We start from the raw sequence: 13,644 nt of genomic DNA on the forward strand, positions 1-13,644 counted from the left end.
AAAGTACATTCACTCTTATTCACTCACGTGATTTCCAAGAACTTAAGCATGAATCTGGGGGCATGTTGCTTTAAATGAAATAAATAGTTAAAAATCGACCAGGTAACACAATATATAAAGTCTGTAGTGTGACTAAAATGGTATCAACTTCGTCATTGTCTGACATAAATAAATGTTGTCTTATATTGTCTTACACTGTCTGACATACATGAAATTGTCTGAAATAAATGAATGTTGTCTTGCATTGTCTTACACTGTCTGATATAAATCACACTGACCATAGCTTTCGCAGAAGCGGCGAGTTCATCGTAGCGGCAGTGGAGTATTCGTCGCAGAAGCGGTGGATAAAATATGGTCGTTTGCTATTGTCGGTAAGAATATGATTGAATTTTGTTTTATGTTTTAATTGAAACACTCAGTGAGACTAGAGCCCACATATGTACTCTTTCAACCTATTACACGGACACGGTGCAATTCATTGCCGTTTATGCTAACGCTTCTGTACAGTTTGATGAGGGGACGCCACTTTTGCCTAAGTTTGGTTAAAACACATACAAATGTGTGCAGAACGACCCCATCATACATCGGCATCACATGGAATGAATGAAACTTTCACAAATTAACCATAATTTAGAAAATTGGGAAATTATTATTGCCTGTTTTTAAAATAAATGACAAGAAATGTTTTCGTCGTAGACGGCGGTGGATTCCATTGCAACGCAGTGCGGTGGTCCTGATACAATTTTTGTATATTTTAAGAATTTAACTTGACGTAAGGCATTTTTCAATTGATTACAGCCTTTTTCTTACTTTGACATCTGAGAAACGTGTTTATTTGATGTTTAAAACGATATTTAGTATTATATATACGCTCGGACAAATATATGTCCCAGGTCCGCTTTCATTTTCCTTCCATTGAAAATTACTTCAGCCACAATAATCATAGAATGATCCACGTTTAACCTTGGACTTAAAAAGACCGTAAGTTCCAGGTTCAACATTTTTTGTCATACAGACATATAAGAGACAAGAGATAAACAGAAAATGCTTCTTGAATACGAACTAGAAATGTGTCCATAGGACACGGGTGCCCCCACCGCGCCACTGTTCTGTCAATCTTTTTACTAAGTCAAGGGAAATAACTCTACAAATACTGGATAAATCCACAAGCGAAACCCCAGGTGCAAATCTAAATATGCTGAGCAATCTGCCCGTAAGGTTTAATGAATATGTCAAATCCTTTTTGAGTAACTTGCGACACAAGTTGAAATTGCAAAAATTTTCTAAGTGAAGGGCAATAGCTCTAAAAATACTAAATAAATCCAGACGAAAATACCTGGTGCACAACTGCACATGCTGATCAACATTCCTATAAAGTTTCATGACTCTAGGTCAAATACTTTTTGAGTTACGTGCGACACATGTTGAAAATTGCAAAATTTTACTAAGTAAAGGGCAATAACTCTAAAAATACAAAAAAACATCCAGACGAAAATACCCAGGTGCACAACTACACATGCTGATCAACATTCCTGTAAAGTTTCATGACTCTAAGTCAAATACTTTTTGAGTTACGTGCCACACAAGTTGAAAATTGCAAAATTTTACTAAGTCAAGGGCAATAACTCTGAAAATACTAATAATATCCACACAAAAATACCCAGGTGCACAACTACACATGCTGATCAACATTCCTGTAAAGTTTCATGACTCTAGGTCAAATACTTTTTGAGTTACATGCGACACAAGTTGAAAATTGCAAAATTTTACTAAGTCAAGGGTAATAACTCTGAAAATACTAAAAATATCCACACAAAAATACCCAGGTGCACAACTACATATGCTGATCAACATTCCGGTTAAGTTTCATGACTCTAGGTCAAATACTTTTTGAGTTACATGCGACACAAGTTGAAAATTGCAAAATTTTACTAAGTCAAGGGCAATAACTCTGAAAATACTAAAAATATCCAGACGAAAATACCCAGGTGCACAACTTCACATGCTGATCAACATTCCTGTAAAGTTTCATGACTCTAGGTCAAATACTTTTTGAGTTACGTGCGACACAAAAGTGAACGGACGGACGGACGGACGGAAGGACGGACGGAAGGACGGACGGAAGGACGGACGGACGGACAGACGGACAAGGGTAAATCTAAATGCCCGCCACTAACGTGGGGGCACAAAAACAACCTCAGTTTTTATTGTCACTGTGTTATATTACCATATACTGAGAACACCAATTTAAATAAATTTTATGTTTACAGCGTAAGAGTTATTTCAGGAAAAGTTTTCTTTATTACTTTTTTGCAAAGACCTACGTGTTTAATAGCTTTAGTTTTTCTTCTTTTTCTTAAATTGTGATATTTATCGGAAAGAATTGGTTTCAGATATGGTAGATGTTTAAAGAATTTTAAAGTATGAAATGAAATTAAAATAATGTCATAGAAATATTTTATGGAAGTCTTTCTTTGAAAATGTACACAAATATAGTGAAGAACATAAAAAGCGGGGATAAAAGATTTTTCAGACTTGCATTTAAGTTATATGACCTTGAAATAACCACAATTAAGGATAAAATCAAATTCACGTACAGGTAATGAGTTAAGTTTTTTTTTCGCTCTAAATGTTAATGTTATCGTATTCAAGCATTATGCTTAATTTAAAGAATATGATTATATTAAACCCCCTTAATTTTGCTCGTATGTGTTTATAATACTGCACGTTTGTTACGTCACTTTTCATTGTATAATCTTGACGTTTATATACATACAATGTACTTTTTAAATACATGGCTGCCGTCAATTTATAAAATTATCTCATTTTTTTCTAACAAAAATGCTTAATGTATTATGAGTTCGTTATAAATAAATCCAACAGGTTATATGGTCGTATATAAACAGTTTTTCGCAATATTAATAGCTAGCTGTCGAAATTCTTTATAATACTTGTACATGTGTGTAAAAATCAGAAATAAAGTTACAAATAAACCAAAAATCTCTATAATAAAATAAACGTCTCGATTTTCCAATGAAAAATTACGTTACAAACATGCAGTTTTATAAAGTTTATATATTTATATACACGACTGCTGTTTATTTAATAAGAAATTGTATGTTTATGTATTATATTTTCAAACAACCGTTTATATACGGCCATATTATATAATCTTTCAAAATCTTTATAAATATTTTGATACTCTCGAAAATGCCATGAATATGTGTTAACCCTATGTTTTTAGAACGTAATGCCGAAATGCAAAAATATATGCATATATATATATATATCCCTGCCATGCCGCTTTTAATAAGTCAGAAATCGGCATTGGTTATAAAGTATAACACGTGATCACGTGTAACATGTAAATGTCTGACACATGTGATATTTTGGCTGGATTCATCGCATTGTGGAATTCCCTGCACATTGCTAAATTTCCATTCGGTGATGCATCAAGGTCAAATATTATGACTCTTAGTTTCCGCCGTTTCCTCTAGGGTCCAGGTTGTCAAATGCATGATCCCTAATATGAACTTGGAAATAAAAATATGATAAAGGGCACAATATATGTTCTTACTTTCCTGCACTTTTCAACTGGAAGGTGCTTTCACACTAAAAAATACTTGAAACTTAGTAATAACCCGCAATATATTGTTGAACGTGGATTATTCTATGATAATTATGGCTAAAGTCTTTTTCAATGGAAGGAAAATGAAAGCGGACCTCGGACATATATTTGTCCGAGCGTATATATAATAATTAATATCGCTTTAAACATCAAATAAACACGTTCTCAGATGTCAAAGTAAGAAAAGGACGGTACTCAAATGAAAAGTGCGTTACGTCAAGTTAAATTCTTAAAATATACAAAAATGATATCGGACCCACCGCACTGCGTTGCAATCGAATCCACCGCCGTCTACGACGAAAAAAATTGTTGTCATTTATTTTACAAATATGCAATAATAATTTCCCAGTTTTCCAAATTATAGTTAATTTGTGAAAGTATCATTCATTCGATGTGATGCCGATGTATGATAGTGTCGTTTTGCACACATTTGTATGTGTTTTAACCAAACTTAGGCAAAAGTGGCGTCCTCTCATCAAACTGTACAGAAGTGTTTGCATAAACGGCAATGAATTGCACCGTGTCCGTGTAATAGGTTGAAAGAGTACATATGTGGTCTCCAGTCTCACTGAGTGTTTCAAGTAAAACATTAAAACATAAAACAAAATTCAGTCTTATATGTACTGACAACAGCAAACCGCCATATTTTATCCACCGCTTCTGCGACGAATACTCCACCGCCGCTGCGATGAACCCGCCGCTTCTGCGAAAGCTATGGCCATTGTGTAAATGGCATTGTTTGACAGAAATGTAGAAACACTACAAGAATGAAAAAAGTGTTATTTATTTCCACGCGAATATTTCACAAATTCAAGACAGATCTTTCACATTTTAATTCAGAATCATGAAATTTCCTAACACAATGTACCAAACAACAATTTGTTCAGAGTGCATTGTTGTTATTTTGCAAAGAAATTAAGAAAATGTATGTAGCAGTGACATTAGTCTCTTTAAACTTGTTTGTACAGCGAACCTTTCCATACGCCCCCACATATCTGACTTGCATTTCCACTGCAGCGCATACTGCATTCTGTTTCTGCTAGCTGTCTGGACATCTTTAGTGTGTCCCCACAATAGCATTGACTACTGTACTAAAATCGGAAGTAGATATGAATATTATTTCCTACATCCATACATAAGTAGATGAATGAAGAAACAAAAAATGGAGTGTTACTGATATCGAATATAACAACTTACCAACACCTCCCCGCCATATCTTATTTTAAATTCATTACCCACTACCTCCCCGCAATAGCTTATTTTGAATTCATTGCCCCCTCCCTACCCGCTATAGACGATTTTGAATTCATTACCCGTTCCCTCCCTCGCCATAGATGATTTTGAATTCAATACCCGTTCCCTCTCCCGCTATAGATGATTTTGAATTCATTACCCGTGCCCTCCCCCGCCATGGATAATTTTGAATTCATTACCCGTGCCCTCCCCGCCATAGACGATTTTAAATTCAATATCCGTTCCCTCCCCGCCACAGATGATTTTGAATTCAATATCAGTTCCCTCCCCCTCCATAGATGATTTTAAATTCAATACTCGTTCCCTTCCCCGCCATAGATGATTTTGAATTCAATATCCCCCTCCCTTCTCGGCCATAGATGATTTTGAATTCGATATCCGTTCCCTTCCCCCCATAGCTGATTATGAATTCTAAACCCCATGTAACATGCTCTAAAACCATTTTTAGATGTTAAAAAGTAATAAGTGCCTGCCCTTTCAAAAGAATGAAACATTTATTCATTTCTAAGGCATAATGTGCCTTTGATGTTCTACACATAAGCTTGGCATGAAGCAGAGTGGTGCCTTAATGATATATTTACATATTTATACTCTACAATGCATTTTTATCAACGAATTTTGTAAGAAAAGGGTTCACCGGTGATATAGATTTATACCGAAAACTATCCCATTTGTCAATATTATTGAAAAGAAATAAAGATAAACTTACCTGGGTTAAGGCATATATAAAACCAGAATCAAAACACCCCATAACGCACATCTCTGTCGTCATTGATCTAGATGAGAAATGTTTTCCGGAAAGAATTCTATCTTTTATGTCTTGATAGCAACCCATGTATACGTAACCTGTAACAATAATAAACTAGATGACAAAAAAGCACTAAAACATTAACGAAACCGCCAATTTCACTTACATCCACGATCCCGTTGAAGAAAAAAATGAAAATAGCGAAAAGCACACAAGTAAACGAACTTATCCGGTACTATCAGTTATTTATGTGAAATGGAAACAAATCTGATAATTTTATGTATCTTACATACTACTGAAGTATTTATACAACTGCTAACGATTGAATGGTTTGTTTAAAATGAATGCTTGTCGATTGTTTTTTTGTTTTTTTTGTTTTTTTTTTGGTTTCTGTCGTTATTTCCAAAGGGGTTTCGGGTATTTCGTATCAACAAAGTGTTTTCATTTTCAAGCTTTCTTTTGAAATTTCGATTTGATTAAACTTCAATTACTTAAATATTTTTCTTTGAGATAAACGACATTCACAATGAGTATCTATTTTTAAAGATACTTCTTGTTTCTTTGCATACAACGCAGCAAACAGTACTTGCCCAGTGTGCAATTCGGATAATGTGTCCACGACCCATTACTCTGACAGACTGTATGCGTTTTTCCAGAAATGTCCTTGAAAAGTTTGTCACAAGCGATTACTACGAGCGAACCAACTGCTTTCATATTGCCACGTATAACACCATTCTTCACTTCAAGGGCTGCACATGCTATAGATAAATGAAACAGATATTTCATTAAAAAAAAAAGAACGCGATATTTATGTTGAACACGCTAAGTTTCTCAGACAGATTTACCCATCTTCCAATCTAGACAAAGTCATTTTTTGTCGAGGGGGGGGGTGTGGGGGAAGGGGACTTAAGAATTTTCCGTGCCTGAATCGTACATAGTTCAGACCATGGTCAGATGGCACTCGCCGCACGAGTAAAATATGTTAACGTAGCGGGACGAAGGTTGAATGGCATTCCTTCTGTTTATAATGTTTTCTCTTGTTTGTTTTTGTTTGCTTTTTTTTTGTTGTTGTCTTTTTGTTGTTGTTGTTTCTTTTTTTTATTCCAGATTGTAATTAACCGGAAATAAGATTTTGAAAAATGAGGATGCACTGAAAAAATATTTATAAGTGTCATATTACTATAGCAAATAAGAACAAAGATCAACGAAATAACGAAAATAATTTTAGCACAGCCATAATAACATACTTTCTGTTTGTTCAATGGAATATATACGTAAGCCTCGATTATATAAAGCAACTAAGCAAAAGAAATTCCTTCAACATGCAAAAACTACTAGTATTTAATTAAGCGTGAACGTTTGATTCATTAAACAAACTGTTTTGTGTTATACTGTCCCACAGTTACATTAAAATTTTATCGACAGCATTGTATATAATGCTAGTATGAATCGATTAAAACGGTTAAGTGAAAACACACCTTTTAGTTCTTCAAACAAGAGGACCATGATGGCCCTGAGTCGATCACCAGAAACAACTGCTTTTCAGTGTTTGAAATTATCCATTGTCAATGTTTTCTTATATTAAATTTGAGCGTATAATGTCTTTAAACAGTAATTTGAAGAACTGCCATGACCTGGATCATTTAAGCTTTAGCTTAAACGGGGTCAATCAAATTAATATGAGCATACTTGATAAAAGACTACCTAAGACTGCTACAAACAAATTTGGTGATAAACCATCAATAAGTTTTGTAGACGGAGACGTTTCAAGGTATTTCTATTTTTAGCTTTACCAGCATCTAAAAGGTGCCAATCAAATTATTATGAGCGAAATTGATAAAGACTACCCGTGAATGCTTCAGACAAAGTTTGAAAGTTTGGTGATCATCCATCAATAAGTTCTATAGAAGAAGATGTTGAAAGGTTTTTCTACTTTTAGCTCTAGATACCCCTAAAAGGGGCCAATCAAATGAATATAAGCAAACTTATAAAAGACTACATAAAAATGCTACAGACAAAGTTTGGTGATCATCCATCAATAAGTTCTGTAGAAATAGACGTTTAAAGGTTTTTTTTTCTATTTTTAGCCCTAGAGACTCCTAAAAGGGGCCAATCAAATTAATATGAGCAAACTTGTCAAAAGACTACCTAAGAATGCTACAGACAAAGTTTAGTGATCATCCATCAGTTAGTTCTGTAGAAATAGACGTTAAAAGGTATTTTTAGCTTTAGCGGTCCCTTAAAGGGGCCAATCAAATTTATATGAGCAAACTAAATAAAGGCTACCCCTAAGAATACTACAGACAAAGTTTGGTGATCATCCATCGATTAGTTCTGTAGAAATAGACGTTTAAAGGTATTTCTATTTTTAGCTTTAACCGCCCCTAAAAGGGACAAATCAAATTAACATGAGCAAACTTGATATTAGACTAGCAAAGAATGCCACAGACAAAATTTTGTGATCATCCATCAATTAGTTCTGTAGAAGAAGATGTCTAAAGGTTTTTCTATTTTAAGCCCAAGAGACCCATAAAAGGGGCCAATCAAATTAATATGAGCAAACTTGTTAAAAGACTACTTAAGAATGCTACAGACAAAGTTTGGTGATCATCCATCAATTTGTTCTGTAGAAATAGACGTTTAAAGGTATTTCTATTTTTAGCTTTAGCGGTCCCTAAAAGGGGCCAATCAAATTAATATGAGCAAACTAAATAAAAGACTCCCCGAGAATGCTACAGACAAAGTTTGGTGATCATCCATCGATTTAGTTCTGTAGAGCAAGATGTTTAAAGGTTTTTTCTATATTTAGCTCTGTTGACCCCTTAAAGGGGCCAATCAAATTAATATGAGCATACTTGATAAAAGACTACCCAAGAACGCTACAGACAAAGTTTGGTGATCATCCATCATTTAGTTCTGTAGAGCAAGATGTTTTAAGGTTTTTTTTTCTATATTTAGCTCTGTTGACCTCTTAAAGGGGCCAATTGAAATGACATGAGCAAATTCAAGTGTGACTGTCACAAGGATACTACAGACCAAATTTGAAGTAAATATGCCCAGCAGTTTCAGAGAAGAAGACGATTGTTGACGCATGACGACGGACGACGGAGCATCCCCCTTTGATACTTATAGCTCTCACAAACATTGGAATATATATTTTGTTTCCTGTCTCCATCAAAAATTTATTCAATACACCTCCCTTGACGCATACCAGCGATTTATCTTTTTTAACTATATTGTTAGAAGTTCCTTCTGTCGTGACTTGAAAGAGTCCAATGTACCATAACGGTACGGAACAGTGGTTATCCTAACATCTTGGCCATGGACGGTCTAAAAATATCAATAGTAATGTGACAAATTGAGAATTAAACACTCGTGCATTTTAAAGTTTCAATAATAGAATATAATAATTACGTGTATCTCTCTTAAATTTCACTTACATTTAGGGACGCACTGGATGTTGTCACAAGTGTCCCTATCATCACAACTTTGACAGCCACCTGTCGACAACTGAAACATTAAAAAATCTCTTTATTAAATAATTTTCGGATTATTCTTCTTAATATACAGTTTATTATTGTCAGTATTTTATTGACAATACACTTTTTTTTAAATATTTTGTGTTTATGAAACAAATAGTTTTATTAAGATATGGTTAACGATTTCTATTTTTTAGGAAATATAGAAAACCCTCAGAAAGGTTGCCTTAAATTTTGAGGCATAAAAATAACTGCAGCCACTGTTTTTTCCTTCCTGTGAGGTCGTTAGACTCGATTAAATGGGTTCAAATTACAGCCACTTATCTCCACCTGGTTAGATGGTTTTTACCCGAGGTAAATGAAAAGTACATTTCATTTTTGCACCATATGGCCTATTCTTTGTTGGTGTGCTGTTAAACCACACAAACAAATAAATAGATTAATAGATAAATTTTGACGATATGGAAAAAGCAACAAGTTTTTGATTTTTTAAAAAGAAATGATAATGAAAATCTGGAAACAAAGTGATCCCCCGAAAACATTAATCACAACACAACTACATGAAAAGTGCAGAATCGGTCTGATTGAGTCTGTACACGAGAGACAAGGAATAAGTGCAACCCTAGCACCGGCTTGAACGGTACTAAATTCTCAATACTTAATAATGCTGGCATAAATGATCCCGAAGAATAAAAATATTACAACAGGAAAATATAACAACAATAAAGTGAAGTACGGGGCAACTTTTTACAGCTGCATGAAAAACAATTGTGTTTCAGAAAAAGGAAAAAAAGACAAAAGATTGAACAAACAAACTATTTTTGTTATTCTTTAACACTTACATCTTCACCATGCATGTCTGATCTTTTAATATATACGCACGATTCGCCAGGACGAGCCACGCGGTTCTCGTGCTGACTTGAATGAAGTTCACATAGATTATAAAGCCGTTTATAGTTGACAGCGGAACAGCCGAAAAGTGACGAACATTCCTCTACACATAGTTTGACAGTGATTCCATTGACGATATACAAAATAGAACTAGACGATGTATTCGTTTTAAAACTAGTAATCCTGAAGTTTACTACAGCACTTGCTTCATATATAATCAGCACAAAAATATACACATAAAATAATGCCATTTTCCCATTTGCTTTTTCTAAACAGTAAGAGAATTGAATCGCAACAGCTTTTTAAAAACTAACATTTCACGCTAATGTATGGATTTTAAAGACAAAACACTACTTTATGTACAGTTAATAATTTATGTTCACATTTTGATAAAATCAGTCCGTCATAAACTATGGCCGTTATCAGCACATTGTACATTAACAAGTTTATAGTTTTCACCAGTTAAAAAGCATGTCTTATTGATTTGCATTTTGAACTGTTTTGTTCTGTATATAAATATTTCATTAAAATTAAAAACATACTGTTGTTATAGATATATATGATATTTGATGTCCTGACTATACAGTTAAACAGTTTTTTATGAAAGGTATACATTTCAAACTTTAAAAATTCACTGACTTATAGAGAATGCTTTTCAAAAGAGCAGTAAATCCTAAAATTCATCCCTTTTAACTTAAGAAAAAAGATTTATTAACCTTTTTGTTTAAGTCAATTGTCAAAAATGTCGTATTCTTTGCTACTTTGCTTTTATCATACTGTCAAGCATTGAGAAAAAAGAAAATAGATTTGCTTTCTCTTTCCTTCAGTCCCGATGTCAATGTAACACTGTCACAATAACTTATCATTGCTTGTGTCGCATTGAACCGAAACAGTATAACAACAATTAGAGCCATGACATATTCTAACCATATGATAAACAAGATCATCAAGGAAAGACGACGTTCAAAGAACGCAACCCCTACACGACCCAGCAACAAAACCTGTCCGGGGAAAGCCCGCATTGCTGGATAGTTCTATCAAATCAACGTAGAAAATTGGGCATAATTCTGCAAATGTTCTTATCAGTAGTCTATAACAAGTGACCCCAGAGGTTCGGCAAATATTAACCCTAGATGTATAATTTATACAAATTTTGTCAACAAGACTATGCTACATGACACATGTTCAAACTGTAGGCCAAGTAGTTTCACAAAATAAGATGTTGATGATTGTGTTTTCTTATACAAGACTTCAGCTACTTAACGACCCCGCGGCGGGACCAAAACTGACCCAGGGGCACAATTTATAGCAGTCTGGTAACGGTCAATAAGGCAAACTAACTGCTTACTAAATATCTAAGCTCCAGACATTGTGGTTTCACACGATAAAACTTAAATGTGTTTTCCCATATTTGTCTTTATAAATCAAGTTATCGCCGAGCCGGTGCCAATTTTGATCCCAGGGGGGCCCATACCTGTGTTTTGCACATCATCTTATATTTCCAATATTTTTGCTTTTCTTTCTACCACATCAAAAAATACAGAGCGGACACGAAATTTTGAAATGATCTTGGACTTGATCTCGTCTCATTATAGTCATTATTTCTGCGGAGTAGTCTCAATTTCCTTTCACTGGTTCAAAAGATACGGACCGGACAGATAGACGGACGGACGGACAGACAACGAGGTTTATAACAATATACGTCGAAATTATTTGGTGTAAAAGTATTCAATTAATTAAGACATCGAGTATTCCAAACCATCAGTAATGATGATATGATATGAATCAAAATCATATCAATTAATTCTCATTAGAAACAATTACATTGAAACACTTTGGCTAAAATCTTGTAAACTCATGTAATATGTGGTGGTCCAATACAGCATACGTGACAAAACAATAATTAAATCTCAAGGTTTGTTAACATATCGTGGCTTGGTCCGCTTACAAAATAATCAAAAGTATACTGTTGGTTTAACTATAATTCTTAACTGTAAAAGGTTACATTGATGCCAATTTGAAAGATTAGTCAAAGGCAGACGGAGTAAAATGATATAAGAACAGAATTGTTCTGTTCTGTTCTATCTTGTGATCCCCGAAATCGATATAAGCCAGTTCCAAGCTGAAGATGGTCAATTCCATTAAGGGTGTTAATCAGATTAAGAGATTAATACACGACAGGGAATGACCGGAAGATGATAATCGGCCAATTAAAGGATAATGACCCGGGAGTTATTATTTATTCATGACCGATTATCGCTTTCTTTAAAGTGTACAAATATTAATAACTGTATTAGCTCTAGTTTTTTCGATCGCTTTATATTTTCTGGCATTTATAATTCTATTTCAAGAGCGCCCACTGAAGCTTAGACACAGAATTGCTTCCCTTTATGGTTGTCAAGTGACTTTGGTCATCGGTTTTTTTTCAAAGGAAAAACCTTTTTCACATATACGTTTCAGTAAAACTGTGCTTTGTTTCATTATCCCTAATAAAGTACTTGTTTTTCACTTTCAGCGGGCTTATTTTGATTCTTCTCGAATCTTAGTTTTAATTATGTATGTACCAAGTGTACACGTATAGAGTTCAGTGGTGTAAGGCCGTGCACGGCAAAATGCTTTCAGAATGTCAATGGTCAAGCTATAGGCGAATAACCATCTTATTGAGATTTCTTTAACAGACTGACTTACAGACAATGTGTCTTGTATTTTAAAATATCATCCAAAAAATTGAAATTCTTCCAAAAATACTTTTATTAATGATTCATCAAGGATGTTTTCATATATTCATAGCAGGACTGGCGTCAGCAAAGATTTGTTTTTGTCAGACAAAAAGAATATCTCATTATTGTTTTTAATTGTTAATTTGTATGATTTGGCATAACATACAACAAAAGCCCAACAGTCAGATCTGATTTCAAAAAGATGTTTTTTTATAATATGAAAGCAACTCAAATTTATAACAAAATATAGAAAACAGTTGCCAATATTCAAATTATATTTTAGATGAATCTTATGTGTGTTTTTTATGCTTTGAATGCAGCTCAAAAAGTCTAGAAACCATTTGCCAATTTTCAAATTGTTAAGCACATGCATTGTAAATAATAACACGAATTAATGAAGAATGTTAAATCATGATTAAACTTATTCACGTGATATTACACAAAAACACAAAATGAAAATATATTGTTGAATGCTGAATATAAAAATACATGTTGTTGTTGTTGTTTGTTGGACTGTTTATGTTTGAAGCATTAAACAACATTCGTGGTACTAAGCAGCTACGCATATCGGAATGTTGGCAAAATAATAAATCTAAAATAAAAGTAAAACTTTCGGTTTTACGCTGGTGAACATTGTATTCTCATGAATATAAATACATTATCGTATGATTGTATAATTGTGATCATGGTTTATTTTTAAAGATATATATTTACAGGATAATTTCAGTTGGCAGTTTAGAAAGACTTGGAATGCAAATGAAACACTTCATTAGTACCATCTTATACAAAGGTTGATAATAACATAAGTGTAAATGATAATTTGCAACTGTATTTGACATTCTGTTCATGCTCATGCCTAACGTCTCGTCACGTTGGCGCAGTAACGGGTTAATTCCTTTTCAACTATATAATAAGTTGACCCGT

General features: G+C 33.9%; 1 protein-coding gene across 1 annotated transcript; it reads right to left on the minus strand.

The window, feature by feature from the left end:
• Positions 1-6,170: 6,170 nt before the first annotated feature.
• Positions 6,171-10,304, minus strand: LOC132745800 (uncharacterized). Its single transcript, XM_060734782.1, has 3 exons — positions 9,952-10,304; positions 9,071-9,140; positions 6,171-6,388 (listed from the first exon to the last, which is right to left on the minus strand). The coding sequence occupies exons 1-3, from the start codon at positions 10,249-10,251 to the stop codon at positions 6,171-6,173; spliced, it is 588 nt and encodes a 195-aa protein (XP_060590765.1). The 5' UTR covers positions 10,252-10,304.
• Between the last annotated feature and the right edge of the window lie 3,340 nt (positions 10,305-13,644).

The sequence above is a fragment of the Ruditapes philippinarum genome, unplaced genomic scaffold, assembly GCF_026571515.1.
Source record: "Ruditapes philippinarum isolate M1 unplaced genomic scaffold, ASM2657151v2 ctg945_1_1_1_1, whole genome shotgun sequence".
Taxonomy (NCBI): Eukaryota; Metazoa; Mollusca; class Bivalvia; order Venerida; family Veneridae; genus Ruditapes; species Ruditapes philippinarum.

Bases quoted from the DNA above. Each gene is read 5' to 3' on its own strand.
- LOC132745800 (XM_060734782.1), bottom strand. From the start codon at position 10,251: ATGGCATTATTTTATGTGTATATTTTTGTGCTGATTATATATGAAGCA. The intron at 9,141-9,951 runs GTAAGTGTTAAA...TTAATGTTTCAG, and splicing joins CAGACATGCATGGTGAAGAT to TTGTCGACAGGTGGCTGTCA. The intron at 6,389-9,070 runs GTAAGTGAAATT...ATTTATCTATAG, and splicing joins CATCCAGTGCGTCCCTAAAT to CATGTGCAGCCCTTGAAGTG.